Source organism: Bactrocera tryoni, chromosome 5, assembly GCF_016617805.1.
Source record: "Bactrocera tryoni isolate S06 chromosome 5, CSIRO_BtryS06_freeze2, whole genome shotgun sequence".
NCBI classification, from domain to species: Eukaryota; Metazoa; Arthropoda; class Insecta; order Diptera; family Tephritidae; genus Bactrocera; species Bactrocera tryoni.
Window position 1 is genome coordinate 46722009 of NC_052503.1, and position 23284 is coordinate 46745292.

A 23284-nucleotide genomic window follows, 5' to 3' on the forward strand; every position below is an offset into this window, starting at 1 on the left:
AATTATAGTTTCCTAGCAGCATTCTAACCATAGTAAGTAGTATATTATCTATGCTGCAAATTCAAAGCTACACTATTACCCTTTGAAATGGTAGTTTGCATCTGACAGGCAATATTAATTCTTGTTTTGTAAAGAATGATCCAGGTGTATTAAAAATTATTCACCATAATATTTACACATTGCATTTCTAAGTCACCTTTGGCAGCTTTGAAACTGTTTCGAGACACCTTGCTTAGTGAAAAAACGTTTATGAATCTTCGACTTGCACCTTAATTATACCCTGAACAAGGTATATTTTCCACAAAGTTTTTAACACTCAGAAATACCCTATAAAGTATATATAAACATGATCGGCATGTCGAGTTGGGTCGATTCAGACATGTCTGTCTGTATAAACGCGAACCTAGTCCCTCAGTTTTTGAGTTATTGATGTGAAATTTTTTCCATGTCTTTTTCTCTTTATTTTGCACTAACCCATCAAAATCAATTAATTGTATGAAAAACTTTTTAAGATATCTTCACGAATTTTTCGCACAGTCTAATGCAATACTCAAATCTGCGAACATATTTTTAAGATTGGATTACTATAGCATATAGCTGTCATTCAAACCGACCAATCAAAATCAAGATAAATTTCTTTTTAAACTGATAAAGATCTGCAATACCTTCGAGTTTACTGAAAAAATTATACACGAGGCTGCAAACTACCACAGGTACCATCCAACTTGGCTTGATACTGACCGGGTGCGCTGTGTTATATCAGTCTATTGAGATACTTTATTAACTTTCTTAACTTAATTGATTCCAAACATAAGTATCCATATTTTCTAGTAGACCTTTGTTTCATATCTCTCTCCACGACACAGTGACCTATATTAGAATATAATGAGCTATATATAATATTTTTAACCTTGCATTGCAACTGACTTTGTACTAGAATGTTTTATTCACTTAACTCATTTAATGTCATTGTAATTCTACTATCAAAATTAATCACTTAAGGCTCGAAAATAAAATTACTAGCTAAAAGAGCTCCATTAAAAAAGTATTGTGTGTCAAAAACTGCCCAACTTGGTTGCATAGCAATTATAAGCAAATTATTCGTCGAGTCACTTGGTGCTCGCTACTTATTTAATACAAAGAAGTTTATAAACCGTAAAAAAAAACAAATATTCGTACAATTTCGTTTGTGTTACTCGTATAACCTTCAGAGGCGTCCAAATGAAGCGACTTGATTAACTTGGCGATTTGTTGTTTTTGCTGGATAAAAAAAAAATTATTTGAAGGAGACACATACCACTCACATGTTTGGAATGCTATTGAAAAAGGCAAAAAATAAACAGTTATATGTAACAAAAATTTCAATGTATATTATATTTACGATGCCATGTAACGCACTGGGTGGAAAAGAAAAATAGCAAATGCGAAAGTGTCATTTGAGCAGCTGGTAAGGTAATAGTTTCCTTTTCGCATTAATCAAAACTATTTCTGCCGTTATTGCCACTGCTGTAAGCTGCTGCTTGTATTGCTTCTAACTACTACCATATATTGCTGTTGTTGTGATTTCATTTTACTTTTTTGTATTTTTTGCTGAGACACCATATTTGGCGACAAGTTGTCATTGCGAAATGCAAAGTGAATTGTGAATAGAATTTTTTACGAAAGTCATAAAAGCACTCGTGTTACATAAACTCGCGCGCGAATTGCGGCACCACTGAGCGTCATTTCATAATGTGTAACTTATTATATTCTATTGCTCATACGAATAGAGTTTAAGGTTTGTAAATTTGCAATATTTACATTTCATCATCAAGAAAAGCAGAATTAAACGTTAAATACAATTCATACTTTTTACAAGTATTTAATGCAAATATAAATTATTAAGTTTCAGCTTCATAAATTGCAAATAAAAAGTTGGTTACAGAAACTGCAGTGAGGTCACAAAGGATGACTACTCCTAATGAGCCTAGTACTAACTCCATCTGGTATCGCAAAAGACCAAAACTGGTCTATGCGTGGCTCATTGACCGACCAGATTAACCTACTGAAACTCATGCTTCAAAAGTTTTCATATAACAATAAATATAAAATAACTTTACCAACTAACATAACATCTCGAGCAGAGCTGTTGATCCACAACAGAATACCCAATTATACTTGACGAGAGAATATCACCTAACTGCCACAGCCAATTGTCTATATTTTTTAATACTATGAACCCTTATTATAGTAGGTATAACTATAAAAAATTAAGAAACTGCTCAAGGGCAAAGAGGCAGCTATAATCCACTTACCTCCGTAAAGGGGTGTTATTAAGGAAACTCAAATTAGCAATTACCACTATATTTTATATAGCACAAGTATAGATGTGAGGTTTTTTTTAATGTTTTTATTTTATTTTATTTTATTTTTTTTTGAAGAAATGAAATATTCAAATTTTGAAAAAATGCTTATGATTTGAAATATAATTTCTGTATTTATGAGTTGTATTAAATTTTGACATAAAGAGGTAAAAGGTATCCTATGTCCTTACCCTAGTTCTAAGCTACTTCCCGAGCAATTTTCAGCCAAATCGGTTTAGCCGTTCTTCAGTTATATATGGTGTAACTAACAATAACTTTCTTTTATATACATATATAGATTTGGTAAAATAAATATTTATTAGTAAATGAATCATAATCATTATGAGCATCTAAACAATCCAATAAGAATTTTATTTCAATACTATCAATAGAAATTTCCAAGCAGCTGCCTTGAACTACTACTTACATACATTTCGATATTATAGTTCTCTGTTTTACTTTCTCATATAGATAATATTGAGCAGGCTTGTAGCTAGTTCAGTTAATCTAACCTAAATAAAATGCTCTCGAACAAAATCGATTAAAAGTAAAGTGGCGTGGTCGTGGTCGTTGTCGAACAAAATTGTGTTAAATCCTGATCGATCGCGCACGTTTTTGTTGAACATTAGTCTCCGATTCTTAAACTATAAATTGTTAAACTACTTCATTAAAATTTTTATTTTATATATGAATCATGTTGCGTATAATTTATGAAAGCAATGAATACAAGTATCTATTATCAAACTTTTAGGTGTATAATGAATACTGAGGCGGTTCGCTATGAAACTATTTATTTAACGCGCACACACTTGTGGTGCCTGCCACCAACTAAATTATATGAAGATTTTACACGCACATTATTTACATTTCTACATACATATGTATGTACCGTGCGCTACCGGGATTCGCTACCGTCTGTGCGCTTCATAAGTAAATATAACTATTATTCATATTTCTATTTTATTTTCCGTATAACCAATATTTACTTTTGTTTCGCTGCTTTTTTTATTTTTTTTATACACAACGTATACAGCAACATATCGCACATAAATACATATTATGTACATGAACATGTGTGATGTGTACCCAATGATAATGAAAATTTAAATGAAAAATGCAAATTTGCAAAAACAAAATTATTGATTCAGCATTCGTGTAGCGAACTTCGCTAGAAATGCGGCAATCGTAAGCTTAAAATTTTATTCATTTATCGTACGCCATATGTGCCTTTAACTAGGTGTGTGTACTCCTTTGTCGGAATTTTTATTGAGCGTGTATCCGTTTTTTACAAACCGACCGGTAATGAAAGATAAGCAATAAATTATGTGTTTACAAATTAATTTTTACTCGGTTTATTTAGTCCTTTTCTCTTGACTATTAATCTCATTATACTGACACTATGAAGGAGATTTTCATGGAATTTATTTTATTATACAAATTGTTTAAAAATAGTATAAAACGTGATAAAATGAATTGTCGTTTCAACATCCTTTCAATCAATCAATAATTCCGTTCTTTTCTGCTTATTTTTATATTTTCCGCTCTTTTCTGAAGTTTTTAATTTGCACGATTTCCTCTTTGATAACACAATTTCGCTTAGTCATTTTGTAATAAAATCGTCATTGTATATCATTTACTTAAATTGTATGTTGGTATGGCTATGTGTATAATTACGTTAGTACAGCAATTTATATTTGTCTGCATTAGATATATAAAAGTTTTTATGATTATTAGCGGTCGTGAAAATTTTCATTCACAAATATTTTAAATTAAATTGTCGTGTATAATATTGAGTTGCAATTCATTTGCGGCATTGATGTCATTCAGTATTTTATAAGAAAAAACTTCGACTATACTCAAGCTATAATACCCTTCACAGGTGCGACGAATGAAATTGGAAAGTAAAAGACATGTGCAAAATTTCAGATCTATATCTTAAAAACTCTGGGACTAGTTCGCGCATACATATGTATACAGACGATTTAGCTCATCACGCTTATAATTTGTATAATTTAAAGGATTCCAACTTTCATCGGCTATAATCCGTAATAGCATTGACAGACGGCAGCGTTAATCCGTATTAACTGCATTAATCATAATTTTAGAGTTTTAAAAATAACGTGCTGATATGTTTTTGTAATCAAAAATGGTTTTGTAAAAATTGGTCGGCTAACAACCGCAATATTTATCTTCTATCCAAAGTATTATAAAAATTACAATCAATCAGCTGTTTACAAGAGTTTCAAACTCGCAAATTTGCATCTGATTAAGTGCGCAGTTAATCTGGATTAATGCTGCCGTCTATCAAGTCTATAAGCGGTGTCTACGCCCATAAAGAAGAAGAAACATTAATGGCAATAATATTATTATTAATGTTCAGGGCATTAATATTAAAAAATATTGATGGATAATTTTCATTTAATTTTATGGACACATTTGATAAGGCGAAAATACTTATCTCATTTAGTATATTTGAATTTGTGCTGATTAAAAATATTGTTTGCAAAGTGGCTTGAAGGCGGGACTTCCACCCGGAAACACGTTCATAAAATAAACTGATTAAAGGATAAGATATTTGATACAATGTTTTGCTAAATATTATAAAACACTACAAATTTATTGAAGTCAGTGAATTGCTTGCGGCAGCTACTTATCTTTCTTTTTTACACTCCCTAAATTGAGTGTGCGTTGTGAAAACAGCTGTGACAACAATTCTGCTTTGCTTTCAAATATATACATATTTACATATACAATATATGTATGTATGTATAGTACATCAATCTACTAATATATTTATATACAAATGTACATACATATACATATATTCGTAAGTTCCTATCAACGTATGCATACAACATTCCTTTGGTGGCATTCACTAATCGCAGTCTAAATGATAAGATTACTCTTGCGCTCTCACTAAGCACATACTTAGCATATCTTTTCTATTTTATTTTGCTCGTTTCCCTTGTATTTGCAGTTCATTCATTTGTTGATTTGCTATTTGCACTTCATTTCCGCTTAGTTGCTATTTTTTCATTCACTATCCTAGACGTGGTTGTTGCAGTTTTTGTTTTTCTTATCTACTGCCCGGCTTTACGGTGCTTTAGGCGATTCGATATCATAAGTATTCGCTCGTCCCACAAACGAATGAACGAATGCCCGCATATTTGTGTTTATATACACAAATATACATATGCATGTGTATACTGTTACGTTAGCGCTTATTGACTGTTTTCGTAATAGCTCTTGTTGATATTCTGGCAATTTTCTTGAATGGCGGGCGACATGGGCGTTCAATTCTCCTCACACTCTTAGCGCTTTTTGCGCGAGTGGAATGTCACGTCAAAATAAAGTAATTGCCTCTGTTAACGCAACACCTACAAATGTCTGTACGTACATATGTATCTCCGTTCAATGGGTGAAGTTCACTTCATTCATGTATACTGCTTATTCTTATCAATGAGTTTTGTTGGCAGCGTTTGCCAAACTTTCTGTTTCTGGAAAATGCAAATGTTTTTAAATGAAAAGCGCTGGGAACTTGAAAATTTATTTTTATTGAAATAATTTGTAGATTAGTATATTTTTTTATATAGCAGAGTATACTCGAATAGTATTTAAATAAAAAACCTTCATAAACACATACACACATATATATGTATGTAAGTTTTAATGGAAGGAAGTGCGAAATGCCAGTGTGATTATACATACAAAGAATACTTCAGAATGGTAGTCAGCAGATTTGGTTCCCTTTCACTGCGTCGTCTCCGACGTAAAATTAATGACACTTCCGCTCAGGTATTACGTTGAACGCCACGCGCTGCTAAACCAGCGACACATACATATGTACAATGTTAAAATACATACAATAAATAAATCTGTATATACTTCCATACTGGATACATATTCTTATGTACCACAGCTCGGTTGTTCTTCGACCTTTGCTACGATATTCAGTTTGTATGCACACATGTTTGTATATACATATGTTGTATTTCGCAAAATTCTTATACGCAGCGTTTGTACTCATTCCCTTTTGCCTTGTCGTCCGATGAATGACTTTGACTTTCCGCTGAAACAACATCGGCACAATGCCTTTATATGCGTGTGATGTGCCAATACCGGCATCTCCATCGTCAACGCCATGAATGGCAGGAAGTCACGTTTTCGCTTCCTCTGCTTGCGGCATTTTCATATGTTTTTCTTTCAGTAGGTTTATTTTTTCAACATTCGCTTGCCTTGTCACATTGATATTTCATAAACTATATACACATATACATATGTACATATAGGATATGGGTATGCGTGCACGATATGTATCTAGCATAATGTGCTTACGTATTGCCTTTGAGGGTTAGCCCGGCAATAACTTGCGCCTTTGCCGCCATCACTAGTTTTGGGCACTTGGCCAAAAAGTTAGGCATGCCACTACCATTTTCATTCATTCATTCATTCATTGATTTCTCTACAAGCTCGTGTTTAATATTTATTAAACATTTAATGAGTTATACGCTTGGCAGGCAGGCAGGCACGTCAAGGTCGTAAGGCGTGGTGGAATTCGATTTCATTGGGCTTTGATGGCATAGCCTGGCGGGTGTGAGTAAGTGGCCAGATTCTAGTAAATACACTACTTTGTGTGTACTAATTCAGGGGCGCGTTGTTAGCACATGAATGTTTATGTGTGTATATTTTGCTTGAAAATTATTCGAAATCACTTTGCTAAAAAGAAAAGCTAACATGTGACGTGCATAATTTGAACAACGAAACATTTTCGTATTCATATATACTATATGTTTATAATTTAGTTATTATAAAAGACATTTTTATCAACACATGTACAAATATACATACATATGTACATATGGAATGGTCTATGCATTGGATCATTTAAAGAACTTAATTCTTCATCGATTTTTTCAAAAGAAATTTACAAATTTATTTATTTTTGTGTTTCCTTTGAATGATAAACAGATCATCTACGCATTTTAATAGGATTTAATTCGGAAGTGGGGGGAAAACAACAATCGATTTGCACTTTTGTATTTAAAATGTATCACTATTTCTCTGATAGAATATCAAATACTAAATAATTTATATATTTCATCTTTGCAGGAGAAGCTAAGAACCTGAGCAGTCGCAATGCGGCGAACACCAGTTGCAGCACACAAGGCGTACGCGATGTATACTGCACAATCGCACTTGATCAGGAAGAAATCTGTCGCACGCCCACCATCGAACGCACATTGGCGCCGTTTTTTGGCGAGGAGTATCAGTTTAAAATACCACGACGCTTCCGTTATCTCTCCATATATGTGTGGGATCGTGATCGACATATGAAACAAGACAAACCAATTGGCAAAATAGCGATTAAACGCGAAGAACTGCATATGTACAATCACAAGGATAATTGGTTTGCATTGCGACCGGTCGATTCGGATTCCGAGGTGCAGGGTATGGCTCATATTGAGGTGCAATATGAAGAGGTGCAACCGCCAGTACATGAGCAACGTATAAATCTAATACGACCCAGCGAATATGATCGCAGTGACATCATCGAAGATATTAGCCATCATCATCACCAGCATCAAGCGCATCTGAATGATTACAAAGAGAATAGTGAACTGAGTAATATACAACGTGGTTCCCTAAAATCACGTGGTCTATTCGGCACGCATAACGAACACAGCACGAATTGGAAGAATGTGATGGCAATACGACATGCACGTGTTGCGGTCCGTTGTATGGAATGCGTTGATTTGGCTAAAAAGAATGGCACTTGTGATCCGTATGTTATATTTACTGCGACTTATACGAACAAACGACAAGTGACGAGACGCACAAAAGTGCGTGAGAAAACCGTTAATCCGGAATTCGATGAGACGGTGTACTTTGATCTCTGTATAGATGCTGATAATTCGACAACCAAGTCGATTTCCTCACATCATGATGCCAGTACAACGAACTCCAATAAGGGTTATACAATTTATCCGCTCGGCGGTGCTGATCTCTGTGAGATTTCCGTTGCTTTGTGGCACAATTCCGCAGGCATGGCCGATAAAGTGTTCCTCGGTGAAGTGAAAATACCCATTTCAAGTAAGCAACAACAAATCGTCGCCCAACAATCAGCGTGGTATTTTTTACAACCACGCTCAGCAAGTGCAACGAATCGTTCGTTATCGTCCACACCGCGTTCATGCGCTACCCCACCTGGTACACGACTCAGTTGTGACAGCACGATCGGTACGTTACGCCTCAAATTACTTTACACTGCTGATCATGTCTTCCCGCTGGCAACCTATGATGACCTAATGAACCTGCTGTTGGAGTCGGTCGACCAACGACCTATCACTGTGTCCGCCGTCTCTATACTAGGTGAACTAGTGTCGTGTAAGACGGATATGGCGCAACCATTGGTCCGGCTCTTTACACACACCGGTCGCATTGCATCGATTATCAAAGCTTTGGCTGACTATGAAATTTCCAACCTTACTGATCCTACGACGATTTTTCGCGGTAATACGCTTGTTTCGAAGATGATGGACGAAGCTATGCGACTATCTGGCCTGCCTTATCTACATCAGACGCTGCGTCCGGTGCTCGCGCAAATACTGGCGGAGAAGAAACCCTGCGAAATAGATCCATCAAAAGTTAAGGATCGTTCAGCAGTCGATACAAATTTAAATCACCTACAAGTTTATGTTGAACGTGTATTTGATGCAATTACGAAAAGTGCGGAGCGCTGTCCGAAGGTGCTCTGTCAGATATTTCACGATCTGCGCGAATGTGCTGGCCGACATTTCCCACGTAATCATGAAGTGCGATACTCAGTGGTATCCGGTTTCATATTTTTACGTTTCTTTGCACCAGCCATACTGGGTCCAAAGTTGTTCGATTTAACGTCAGAACCACTTGTGAGTACTTATAAATTGGCATTTAGCTCTTTATTTATTCGTAAATTATTTATTACGTTAACTCTTTTGCGTTCAGGATCACCAAACGAATCGTACGTTAACACTCATTTCGAAAACGATACAATCACTTGGGAATTTGGTGAGCTCACGTTCTTCACAGCAGCCAAACAAGGAAGAGTACACCGGTCAGCTGTATAAGCGTTTCTACACGGAGAAGCATGTGACGGCAGTTAAGCACTTCTTGGAGGTGATTTCCACACCAGGCGAGGATTGTCGACTGCAAGGAGATGCAGCCAATATATTGTTGCCAGTTGTGTGCCCTGCAGATGGTACACTCGAACCAGTATTACTTAAAGAGGGGTAAGTTTCATATTTTTTGAAAAACAATAAATGAATTTAAAGCTTATGGTCTACTGCTGGCATTTTCTAATATATACATATATACGGTTTCGCTTTGTTCTTTTATCTTCGGGAAAATATAAACACATTTGCACTACCACCACCATTTCAACGCAATCAACGCTAAATCCTTGCTAACATCTAATATAAATTCATGTGAAATGCATTTCCAACGTAACTAAAAAATTTACTAACATAGCGATGGGTAAGGATTATTCAAAATACTTGCACGAATCATTAGAGTTGGTCCATAGTTTTTAGTTTCGCAATTTTTTCACTTTTTGTATACTATAACCGTTTTGATTTCGTTGTTCTAAAGCTTATATTATCTTTTTATATTTTACATTTAATTTCTTTCCTAAAATAAAGTTAATTTTGACCAGTAAATTAAAAAGAATTAAAAAAAAAAAACGTTTTAAAATATTTTTTCAATAATTCTTCAACTATATTACAGCTTAATGAGTTTATCGTTGATTCTTGAATATTTTTAAGTTTAATTTTAAATTTTCATGACAGTCACATGTCACTTTTTATCATATTTTCTCGCATTATCCGTTTTTACCAATTCATATTAATTGTGCAGTTGGTTTTTAGAGGCATCCAAATATTTTGTTCATTTAAAATATAAGTTTGTTTTAATAATTATTTGAGCCTAGTACTTTTGTTGGCCGCTTTTCATTATCTCGGCTTTTATTAGTTTATATCAAGTTTTCTTTTTGCGTTTTTACTCTTATCTATCTATCTATATAATACACCGCACATATGTATGTATGCAAATACGCACCTAAATGCAAATTTTATCACTAACATTATGTTCACGTACACTCTTGCACATGCAGGATGATGACGAAATATCCACAGGGCCGTAAACGTTTCGGTCGTAGGCGTTTCAAGCAGCGTTACTTTCGTCTAACCACAAAAACCCTCAGCTATGCCAAATCAAAGGGCAAACAACCCATCTGTGATATACCATTGTCGGAGATTGAGCGCGTCGAGCAGCTGAATGAGAAGAGTTTTAAAATGCAAAACTGTTTTAAGGTGAGTAGCACACTGCGTACGTTTACATGTATCGACGGTTATATGTATATTCATACCTATGAAACAAAAAGCACAATAAATTAATAAACACCACTAGAATGACAGTTGGCACATAACAAGCCGATTTTGAATACACCGAATTGAAAACACATAATGCCCACATATTATTGATGTCACATATATGTGGACATGCTGCTATGCTGTAATTACGCGTAATTGCAAAACCATTTATAGTTCACAATGTCACAACGCCATTGCTGTTCGGCTTCGATGTTTGCCACTCAGTATTGTCAACGCCAACTTATTGCATTTCGCAAATTCCAAGTCACACTCGAAAGTGTCTTGTGCAAAACCACTTCGGTGTTCAATTTTTTGCTCAATTGTGGGCGCCATATCGACACTTTTATATACATACATACATATATATGTTTACTAGTTGTATTGTTTGGCCCAACATTGGCGGCTGACTTCTTTTACAATTACCCAGACGAGCATAGGCGGTATTGCCTATTTTGCCGTTAATTGGCATTTCGTATTATGGTATGTATTAAATAATTAAAAAATATGCGGCAACGTTTAGCTTGGGGAACTTAATGGGTGTGACTTGTCTCTATTATGAAATAAATCACAAATATAGTATAAAAAATACTAAGTGCAGATTTGCATTTACATGCCTGCAAAGAGAGGTAACAAATGAAAACCCACAGACCAAATATTTTCTTCGATATTTGCATTTGAATAGGAATAGTGTGGAAGTGGTTCTCACCCTGCACAATACAATTGCTACTTTAGAAATCTAAAATGCGCGGAAATCAAAATTTCCCTTTTCCTTTTTTATAAGGTTTATAATACGCTTTACACTTTCTGCATATTTATAGACCTATGGAAATGTACAATTATGCAGCAATGCGTACGCTGCAATAAAAATAAAAATTTCCACGCAAAATTGTTTGCGCAAACTCGCATTTTCTTTAAATACCCACGATTTCACCTATTTTTAACGCCCGAGCACTGCCGCCCCATCCATTCATTTAGCAAGTTTTTACTTTTCTTCGAATGAAATGAAGATTTACATAAATTCTTTGCTGTAATTAAAAATGTGCATTGTTTCGCGTGTTTCCCACACATTTGTTATCTTTCTTGTGTGGCAAGCGCACATAATTTCTGTGCCGTTTAGACATACCTAGATGGTGTAGGTATAAGTACAAATATATGCATATATGAGCATCAATATAAAGTACAAATAAGAGAAAAAATGTATTATTAACATAATTGCAACGCCCACAGAAAAGTAGCTCACCACTTCAGCACACACAAACACACCTATGGACGCTCACATTTATAGACATACAAAATATATACATATGACCGTAAATGTTATCTATTTCAACTTGGTCTTCTGCAAGACTCTACGCCAGAAGACTCCGCCGGCACACTGAATACCCATATTCATAGTGAAATCATTGCTTGGTAACGGGCGTTAGTTTTGAAGGCGAATTATGTTGCACATTGTGTTATTGTGTTAATCAGTAGTGTGTAAAGTATACAATTTGTATATATGGACAATGCACTTTTAATCATATCTTGGTACACTTGGATAGAATTGTTTTTGCAATAGTTATTGCAACAATAAAAAAGCGCAACATAATGTGCATCGCGTTTCACACGAAACAAATTCAATGGTGTTTTTACAGTTTACATCGCTATTGTAGAGAAGTTGTAAAAAATATAATAATAGTACGCTCAAGTTGTTTGCTAGAGCATACGATAGTTATATGCCTTCTCGTGTGTTTTTCCCCAATGCCCTCATGTTAGTTGTCATCATGTACATAAGTATTTCCATACTTGCCACACGCTGGCTTCCGCGCCTTTAACACTTTCCCTATACAACTTTCGTTGAATAATTTGTATATATTTATGTACATTTGCTTAGTGGAGACTAAAAGTACAAATAAAAAGAAAATTACTAGAAAACAAACAAAATTAATTGTTTCTTAAGATCTGAAAGTTTGCTGTCGTTCTAACGAAAAAATCAAATTATTTTAAAATATCTATACAACAATTATCAAATACATATGTATATATAATTTTTATGTTGAACAAATATGAAATATTTAAAAATGTTTGATAACTCCATCTAGTTTTAGTTAAAACCTTACCTTAGAACTTGGACGAAGTAAAAAAAACTGAAAATTGGATTTTTGGTCGACATTTTTACAAAAAAACTAAAATTTCAGTGAACAATTCTCGACATTTTTTTTTTCAAATAGTTGTAATCGAAAAAAACTTCCTTCTCCAAGTCATTGGGAATTGTATCTCAAAGACCTGTTGAAAATTTTATGAAGATCGGTTGAGTAGTTCTCGAGGAACCTTGCCAACCGACTTCAAAAACACAGTTTTGAGAAAACCGTGTTTAAAGACGGCGCACTTAGCCTAGCTGGCCTGGAGCGCACAAGTTCTCAGGGCTGTATCTGTATCGAAACTATTACTGGGATCAAATTGAAAATTTGGGACAATATTCTAGAGGTGTTGTAGAATTTAATTAGACAATAAAAAAAATCCATAATCCATATGAAACCCATAAACCCATGTAACCCCTTAATACTATTAGAAATAAAGTAAATTTTTAAATATATAGTAACACTCTAATTAATAGAACTGGATTAACCTGCAATAAACACACAATTATAATTTGTCAACAGCTTTTGCTGCATACCCACGGTTGCAATCAAGCGCATTCATGCAAATGCTCAGGCTTTTGCAACGTCTAAATTATGACACTACAGAAATTAATCGTTTTATCTTGGTGCAATATACTTGTCCCAGTGCGCCGGTTCACAACAATTTGTGTGCACATTATTAGCTTTTGTTTAAATTATTGCCACATCTAGTTGTAAAATAATTAACTAATGATGCCTGAACATCCCAAAGCATTACTTATACATATGTATGTGTGTATTATAATTATTTTTGTGTAAGGGGCGCACAGATACTTTTTCTTATGGGTAGCTGGAACTTTACAAATATGTGTACAAAAAATATTGAAATATGGAATTTTTCTTTTATGGATCAATTTTTATTCATTAAAATCACCCAATTATTATAAATTTTATTAAACTCAAGTAATATATTAAAATTTTCCCTTGCAGATCATACGTAAAGAGCGTTCGCTTATTATCCAGGCAACGAATTGTGTGGAGGAGCGTGAATGGGTCGATTTGTTGCACAAGATCTGCCTTACCAATTCCATCCGCATGCAGTATTTCCATCCGTCCGCCTTTGTGAACGGCATTTACAGTTGTTGTTCGCGTTCGGACGAGAACGCGCCCGGCTGTCGCACTGTCTCCGCCGAAGCGATCAATTACTTTCAAATGGATCTTGTCACCTCACTCGATCCTGCGCTCGATCTACAACGCATACACACATTAATTATGTCACATATGACACAATTGGTGGCACCGCTTGATCCCATTGCCTTTCATCATTTGCAGCAGGGCCACAATCCACTTGCGCCCACCGCTTTGGCGTTGCAACAACAATCGCCAGCCGCTTATGTGGAATTTAAAAACACAATCGAACAACTGCGCAAAGTGGCATACGCCATCGATCGCGATCATCGCAACTACAAAGCTGGCATAGCGCGTGAGCTGAAGTACGGTAGTCGACAGGCGCCGATTGGTGATGACAACTATTTGCATATGATGCATGCGGCCGGTCACTTCAATTTACAGCAACATCAGCAGCAGCAGCAGCATCAACAACAACAACACCAGCAGCACCAACAACAAGTCGTATTGCACACACAGCAGCCAGAGCAGCAGCAACAACAACCGCAAGTTTTGCCACAAATGCAACACGTGCGCGCATATCCGTACCAGCTAAAATAGCTGAAGCAATGGAAAATGTGGCGCGTGGCACCGACTTTTCAGTGTTAGTAAATAGGAGTATGTAGTTTTAATATACCTATGAGTAGTAGAAGATAGACAAGAAGCGCTTCGCTTGGGACGTTATGTACCTAAACACTTGAAAAGCAATAGGTACTTACTTACCAAACAAATATATTTATGTAAAATGGCAGCTATAAGTGGGCATGACGCTCATTTCTTTATTTCTTTTTTTACCTATGAAACTCAATTCGTAATGCGTCTGATAATCGTTATAGTATGCTGATTTGGACAGAAGCCCACAAAGGTGTGCTGTTACAAGTTATACCGTATAACTTAACCACTTCCCAGAAATGTAACATAAATATCAAGCAACCAATACTACAAGCAAAAGTTCAAATTCTGTATAAAAAAATTATGTTCTAAATATTTTTATTATATATATATATACATATTTACGTAAATCTATTTAACAAATACTTTGTACGAATTATTATTAATATACTAAAATATTCGCATTCGTATACGCATGCGTATGTACGTGTGAGACTATTTATTTTATACAACGCTATTATATAAATATATACCTACTTATTATTATATAGTTGTATACAAATTTTAAGTGAAATTAGGCAAGAATATGCAACTGCGAGCGTTAGTTCTAAATTAAACGCTTTGTAGTCTGTTTGTAGATATACTTATATATATAGAAATATTTACATAAGCTTGTACTACTTATACGAGTACGTAGTATATAACTGGATTTATTTATAAACTTAAATTAGAAACTCTGGCTTAACATTCACTTTGCACCTCAATTCACAGAGGTCAGCAGTGCATAGTTGAAACGGATAAGAAATGAACTCCAATTTACTGCATTATATGCAATGCTCCAAGCTAAAAAAAAAAATTTTGTTCTGAAAAAAGGCTTTTGTATAATAACTGTTGAACTAGGAGAAAGCGATAACTGTAATGTAACTATTAGTTATTGAAATTATACAAGTCCTTTATACATGCGTGTAGGGAAATTGTATAACAGACCAGAATTAATTAATTATAAACTAACTTAATGAAGTTAAAAAAGAACAGCACTAAACACTGCAACAACTCAACACATAATATTCTGCAAATAAGCTTTACTTTTCAGTGTTTATTTTCAAACAAAAAGAAGGATAAATGTTGAAAGAATTTTTATACAACTCTGTTATACTATAGAATTTGAATTATAAAAAATGTATTGTAAAATAATTATTGAAAATATTTGTTATTTATTTCCAACGTATCTAAATTATTACCTACTTCATTATTCAATGTTACTTGTTTAAATTATGAAAATATCTACAGTATATGTTAACACCATGAATTGTCATAAATTGTTATTGGTCAGCATAAACGTTTCCATTATATTGTATATACATATATTTTATACAGAGGCATTTAGTTATATGTTTAAAGACTGAATGGTTGCAAAAGTCAATGCACATTATAAAAAGGTAAAAAGAAAGTAAAAAAAAAAATGTGAATGCTTATTTGCAGAAAGTAATCCGTATGTGGAATAGCAACAGGTTTCTACAACTTTTCCGCACATTTCATATAACACTTAATTTTTAATACTGATCATACATCCAAACAAACTCATTTCATTTACATACATACATACATACCTTTGAACGAAAAAAAATTAACACATGTATAACTTATTAATTTGTCGCTTACTTGAATTTAAAATTAAAGTACAGTTAACTTGTTGCTGTTCATTGTACTTCCAATGAAAAAGAATACGTAGCTTCTAGTAAGTTTTCTTCACTTTATTAAGATCCTTTGAAAAACACTGTCTTCCCATTTGTGTCTTCGCATTGTAATTTTTAATTTTCCGTACAACGTTTTTTTTTGTGCTTTTACCGTTTTCATTCGTACTAAAGCATTCCATTCATGCTGCATACTTCCGTTTTCGTTGAATACAAACTTACATAGTTGAGGAGTTACATTTATGCATATTTAATTTTATTCAATTGTAAATTTTGATTTCGCTTAATTATTTTTAAGATTGTATATATGTACGTTAATGTAAAACCTACAAAGTAAAAAATCATCAATGTCGCATTTATTATTAACAAGGACAACGATTACATACACACACAAACATACATGCATACGAATACTGCATAATTAATATAAGAAAAGAGCGCCATAAATTAGCGTTTATAACATATAATTGTATTTAAATGAATACTTAAGCATTTCTCGATTAATCATTTGTTCGTTTCATGAAAAAACTTTAGCATTAAGTTACGCGTTTATTATTTAATTATTTGAATTAGTTAATTTTTGTCTAATTACTTTCAGTTCATGTAAATTATTACCGAATTAGCAAGTTTTGCTTTTTACTATTACAATTATAATTATAATTAAATATCCCTTATTATTATTATATTATTGAAGTAACGTTTTGTATTAATTTAAAATATGTCTAAGTTTGTAATCGGTACAAAATTTTTTTTTATTAAAGAAACTTCCAACTTGGCATTTATGACTAGTAAGAACGAAAACACGTTTTGTTTTATTTTCAAAATAAATCATTACTAAGACTATTAAAGTGCATTTGGCTTACATCCCCAGGCCTTACTTTATATACAAATTACTTATTCTGAAAGATGAGCTGTTTTCCTCAAATTTTTATGTAAATGAATCATTGTGATTCCATCTTATATGAAAAAATCCGCCAATTATATAAGGTTGTGTTTCTTGAGAGCGTGCTTCTTCTTACCAAAATATTTTACACTTTTTTTTGTGTTTTTCCTATTAATTACTCGTGCATATATTAATGATTTTGTGTGTTTCACAATCTATTCATATTAGTTACCACTCTAAAGCACACATTTTTATTGGCTGGCAAGTTTAAAAAATGTATTTTGGAATCACACCTAACAGCAACCTTATATAATTGCATCATGAATACACAACATCTTGTAAAATGTAAATTTAAACCCCACATACCTACATACATAGTATAAACATAATAAAAAGCAATTTCTGAGTGGTAATCGTTATAGAGAATTAGAAAAAGTCTACATGGGCTCTCGTAGTTTTTACATGTAAGCCTCCCTTTACAAAAAAATAATGCATAGCAAAAAATTAGTGAAAATTTGCAAAACAATCGATACAAAATGCAAACTATTTCTAAAAGTAGCTGCAAGAAATTAGATTTATTGATGAAAATAAATGCATAAAATGTGTCTGAACTGTTTATTTGCTAAAACGTTCGAAGGTGAGTTACAGTTTCGTTCTTTCCAGTGTTAATATGACATAAAAGATATTCATCGCAGAAGCGCAGTGAAAACAAATTTACTTTCTTAAGTGGAAGAGGATCGATTACCCAAAGGACAGCATTTCCAATCTCATCAGTGTTTTTGACTTTACAATAGGCCTTTATAATAATAATAATCTACTTTGCAATAGACCTTAGTAAATATTCGATTTAAATTATTCCTCCGATATACAATTCTCTTCCAAAAATCGCAATATCGGTTCGTTAAACCGCATATAATGATTTCCGCAACTAATTGTAAGATGGGCGAGATTGTCGATTTTATGAGGCGGAATGGTATACCGATAACTGTGGTCCAAGAATCAATGTGAACAGCCGCTGAGATCTTCTGAGTCGTGTACCATAGATAACTCGTGTACATTTCAACGTTTTACTTGAAGATAGCGAGCGAGATGATTTTTGACACTCTAGACCTTTAAATGATCGTAATGAGAAGGAGATGGCGGAACATATGTATAAACTATTCGCAAATCCACACTATGAATGCCCAGAATTGTGTACACTTATAGCAGATCGATATTAACATCGGTTAAGGGACGAAATGGGTAGAACACCTAAAGTCATGTTACTTGTCCGTCATTGTGAGTAAACTTTGAACTACAGTCAAATCACGAGAAGAGACGCTGACCGGGTTGATAATAACTTTGATGGTCACACCTCTACTGATCCGAAAAAGTACGTGAGCTACTTTGACCAACCATCCTATGAGAGGAGAAACCTATTAGCGTTGAACTTGTCTTTGACACAGTCAATCACACAACGTTACTGGAAAATGTTGAATCATTTATGGAAATATCATTCCGTTCGGTTCGTTAATTATATGGTATTGGCTTATACTTATCATTTTTCGCCCTAACCACCAATTATAATAAAAATGTATGATGAATAGAAAATCCAGTACACAATTACCCATTTTAGCGGAATCAAATCAATATCTGTAAGAATATTGCTCTTTTTCCTGTTCCTAAAATCATCGGATATAACTGCTTCCAAATGCGGTCAAAGGCGTAGCACCGCCTTCTTTTAACTGAAATTCTCTATCTAGCTGGAGCAACTCGACTAACTTTAACTATATTTGGAGCTTCACGATGTTCTGACACCTTGATAATTAAGTTTGAAAAGGGGCAAAAGAGGAAACCTCATCTATTTTAAATTCCATATGTCCGGAAATGGTCGAAATCGGACCAGAACTTTTCAGCGACCATCGGCCACACAGAACAGAATATCAAATATCAATACATAAATACAAGACATATCCATCACAAACCTTAAAACTACATGAACTTTAATTGTTAATATTAAGGACGGGGCCACGGCATATGAATACGCTTATGCACTCCATGTCATTAAAATAGTAGAAAACCAAAAATGCTCCAGAATAAAGAAATATGTATAAATTTCCCGATTAAGTCCATACTGCAGATAAATATATTTCAAACTTAACGCACTTTACAATACAATTGGTTCAGTGATATGCTGAGTTTAACGCTTTTTAAACATACATACCAGTAAACGTCAAATGTCAAGCTTTTGTCAAAGAAAATTGTTTTCGACTTTTGCTTTTGGCAAAACAAAAGAAAACTGCCAGACACATTCAGTTCGCTCGTCGATTCTTATCACATTTTCTCTGAAAATGATTGTGTAAATCGGACAAAATATGGCTTGGAATTATTTATAAAAAAAGAAACATTATTATAAGTGTCTTATGCTGTATAGTTTAATTATTATTTTAGAAACAACAGTAGCGGAAAAGTGAGCAAAAAAAAAAACAATATCAACAATGTGTCCAGTGTCAACCGCCCCCACTAAAAGTAAATGAGTGACTTGTACACAAAAAGAAGGCAAAGGCAAATTCATCGGTGCAATAGATTTGTTCTATCAATTGAGCCTGCCATTGCGTTGCACCATAATACCCCATTTTCGCATGCTCTGCTGTGATAATGAAAATGTGTAAAGCTAATTGAATCAGTATCTGAAAATAATAGCATTTGCAATACACACTCACATATACAGTGCAAACCAAAGTGCAGCGCTATATAGTGCCAGTGACCTGGAAAACGTAACAACATAAACTTGACAATCGCATAAATATGGAGTTTGCCGATCTCATAAAAACGCCAAAGCTGGACGGAGTATTCTTACACGACCATCTACATGCAACAGTTGAGGGAACGCTCTGTATCACCGGTCATCATCTGCTGTTGAGCGCCAGACAGGAGAATAGCCAAGAGCTATGGGTAAGTGGCTGGTCAATATGTACATATGTATGTATATGTAGGCACACAAGTCCGTTGAGCAGGCATTGACGTGGAAACATGATGGGAGCGTGTCAATTTTTTCGCTATGTATCTTAACACCATTTCCTCCTTGTACCTAACATATTTAATTAGTTCAGCCAGGCATATTGTTTGCTTTAAAATTAGCATTTACCATGTCAACATATTTGACTGAGCAAAACAAACATGCTTACATACTGCCTACATCTTATACATATGTATATGTATGTATAGTTATATTTATTACTTTTGTTCATTCACAGTTACTGCACAAAAATATCGACTGTGTGGAGAAAAAACCATTTATGGTGCAAAACATGGTGATGGGCGGCATCATAACACTGAAGTGCAAGGATTTACGCATCATTTCACTAGAGATTAAATATGCTAAAGAATATTTTAATGTAGCGGCGTCGTTGGAGGCACTCAGTTCGTTACACAATCCTGAACTCGAATATCCATTTTTCTATCGACCAATGTATACCATACTTGAGGACGGATTCACTATGTTCCGGTAAATACAAATCATGAGTAGATTTCATGACTTTCTTTTCATATAAGTGCATATCCTTTGCTTGTTACAGCCCCGAACTAGAATTTGCGAAACTAATTTCCGGGGCTGCCAGCAATCTACACAATGGTAATGAAAATTGTGGTATCGGCGGCGGAGCGGTAACTGGTGCTGTTGGGGGTTGTGAATGGCGTATCACCACAGTCAATAAGGATTTTAGTGTGTGTCCAACGTATGGCACTGCACTTATTGTGCCTAAATCTATTACAGATGAACAAATTGTGCAATCAGCTGCATTCAGAGATGGCGGTCGATTTCCGGTGCTCAGCTATCGGCATGAAAATGGGGTGAGTGGAGTGGAGTAAGTAATTATTGATGCGAGTAAACAAGAAGACATTCCATCTCAGCTCGACAGTTTATCGTCAACGGCTATATATGAAGTTGGAAATGAACATATAACATTGCCTTAATTAAAATAATCTACGTAATATTTTCTCATGAATGCAGTTGTACAGTTGTAGAGAAATTCTGCATATGTCTATGTGTTGTGCCTTTACATACATTTATTATGTACAATGAAGTGACGATTTAATCTACTGTTTTCAAACCGCTAACCGATAAAAAATATTTATTTACTTTTATTTTGTCGTATTTGCAGGCTACGCTAATGCGCAGCTCACAGCCCGTTTCCATACAAGGTATTAAACGTTGTCGTGCGGACGAAGCGATACTGAACGTTGTGCTGGGACGCAGTAAAAAGGGGTTTATTGTTGACACTTGGGGGAAGGGTAAATCCAACACCGAAACCGATCAACATTACTCACAATGGAAGAAAGTGAATCGCGCTATTGGCAATGTGTCGGCGCCTTCAGCAATTTTGGATAGTTACACCAAACTTATCGAAGGTAGGTATTAACACATTTTCAAAGCTGATCTTTTTATTTGATATAATTTATTTTATTACAGCATGCAATGATATTACATGTTCCGCGGACAAATGGCTGTCACGCCTAGAAGCAAGCGGCTGGTTAAGTCTCGTACTGAATTCACTGAATGCTGCCTGTGTAGTTGCACAATGCCTAGACCAGGAAGGCAGTCCGGTGCTGGTGCATGGTTCTAAAGGTTTGGACTCCACACTAATTGTAACGTCACTGGTGCAGATAATACTTAATCCTGATTGCCGCACAGTACGCGGGTAATGCCTGCCATTTTACTAACTGAAATTTCTCTCATACAAACTTCTTTTTCTTTAATTAGCATACAAGCTTTAATTGAACGGGAATGGATACAGGCCGGTCACCCTTTTGCATCACGTCATCGCTATGGCTGTTATACCCCCGCCCAGAATCGGCCGAAAAACTCTGGTGCCTCCTTTGTCTTATTTCTCGATTGTATATACCAGCTATATACACAATTCCCCTGCAGTTTCGAATTTAGCTTGCAAATGCTAATTTTACTTTATGAGCACAGTTATTTCTCGCAATATGGTACATTTTTGTGTGATTCCGAACGTGAACGTCATGAGTTGGGCGTGCATACGCGCACCACTAGTTTGTGGTCTTACTTAAATCGACCCGATGTGCTGAAAAATATGCTGAATCCATTGTACGAACCCAATTCGAGTGTAATTTGGCCAAGCGTGGCACCGATCTCATTGGAATTGTGGAGCGGTAATGTTAACAAATGCACTAAAAGTTACTTACAGATATTTATAAATTCTTTACTATCGGAAATTCTAGAGCTCTATCTGCGCTGGACAATCGAACAGAAGAATAGCACCAAAACTATGCAACAAATACAAGAACTGGTCACACAGGAAAAGGAATTACGCGCGAAAGTACGATCGCAATTACTTTTCGAGTATATTTATAATTTTAAAATTCTTACGTAACTACTTTTCACAGGCAATACGGTTACGCAAGCAAGCTTCAGATCTGAGCAATGAAATGGAGGATCTTATGATATCCGATTGATCAGCGCAACCGCTGGAAACCAAAAATACTGCAACCGCCACAAGAGCTTGTGGTCATCACCAGTTAACATAGAGCAAGTGAACATTTACAATAAGGAAAGATAAACTAGTTTTCGAAATATGCAGTTCAAATTTTTAACTTTGCTCTCTAAGTGTCTCTCTTTAAAAATATAATATGGTAATGCGAATAGTCTTCAGGCACTGCATCGCGTCACAGCGGTGTGTTGTATACTTGAAAATTGAGTCAATTTTTGGCGCATTTTTATTGTAATTTAATATAAGTTAATACTTAAGCTAATAATAAATGAAAATCAAAAATTTTATTCCGTTTTGGAGGAATATTGAAAGAGAACAATAAAAGTATGTTGGTTTAGCATAAATGTACATACATCTACGAATATATTTAATAAAAGCCAATTTATTTCGAAAATGTTGAAGCAATGTGAAAAAGACAGACGCACTGAACTAATGCAAAACTTTGAAAAGTGGACAGACATACGATTTTTTAGTATTTTATTAATATTTATTTAAACTAAAGTTAACCGTTGCGATAGTAATTTGATAAACGATGAAGTAATAAATGTAAATAAGATAACATTTGAGTTTAATAAATAAAAAATAAGAAA

General features: G+C 34.6%; 2 protein-coding genes across 3 annotated transcripts in view; both read left to right on the forward strand.

Annotated features, from left to right (window-relative positions):
* Positions 1 to 17808, forward strand: part of LOC120776988 (GTPase-activating protein) — a 35610-nt gene extending 17802 nt beyond the window's left edge. Inside the window, exons 3-7 of one of the 2 annotated variants that reach the window (XM_040108086.1) lie at positions 7452 to 9250; positions 9327 to 9610; positions 9849 to 9854; positions 10489 to 10687; positions 13837 to 17808. In XM_040108086.1, the coding sequence (XP_039964020.1) occupies positions 7452 to 9250; positions 9327 to 9610; positions 9849 to 9854; positions 10489 to 10687; positions 13837 to 14574 (3026 nt within the window). In that variant the 3' untranslated portion in view covers positions 14575 to 17808. The remainder of the gene's footprint in view (positions 1 to 7451; positions 9251 to 9326; positions 9611 to 9848; positions 9855 to 10488; positions 10688 to 13836) is intronic. The other variant, XM_040108087.1, reaches the window with a different exon arrangement.
* Positions 17809 to 19481: 1673 nt separating this feature from the next.
* On the forward strand, positions 19482 to 23038 carry LOC120776699 (myotubularin-related protein 9). The gene is made up of 8 exons (XM_040107583.1): positions 19482 to 20136; positions 20439 to 20689; positions 20760 to 21033; positions 21345 to 21591; positions 21653 to 21881; positions 21944 to 22356; positions 22426 to 22523; positions 22591 to 23038. Exons 1-8 carry the CDS (start codon positions 19990 to 19992, stop codon positions 22657 to 22659), a joined length of 1728 nt encoding a protein of 575 aa, XP_039963517.1. The 5' UTR covers positions 19482 to 19989; the 3' UTR covers positions 22660 to 23038.
* Positions 23039 to 23284: the final 246 nt, after the last annotated feature.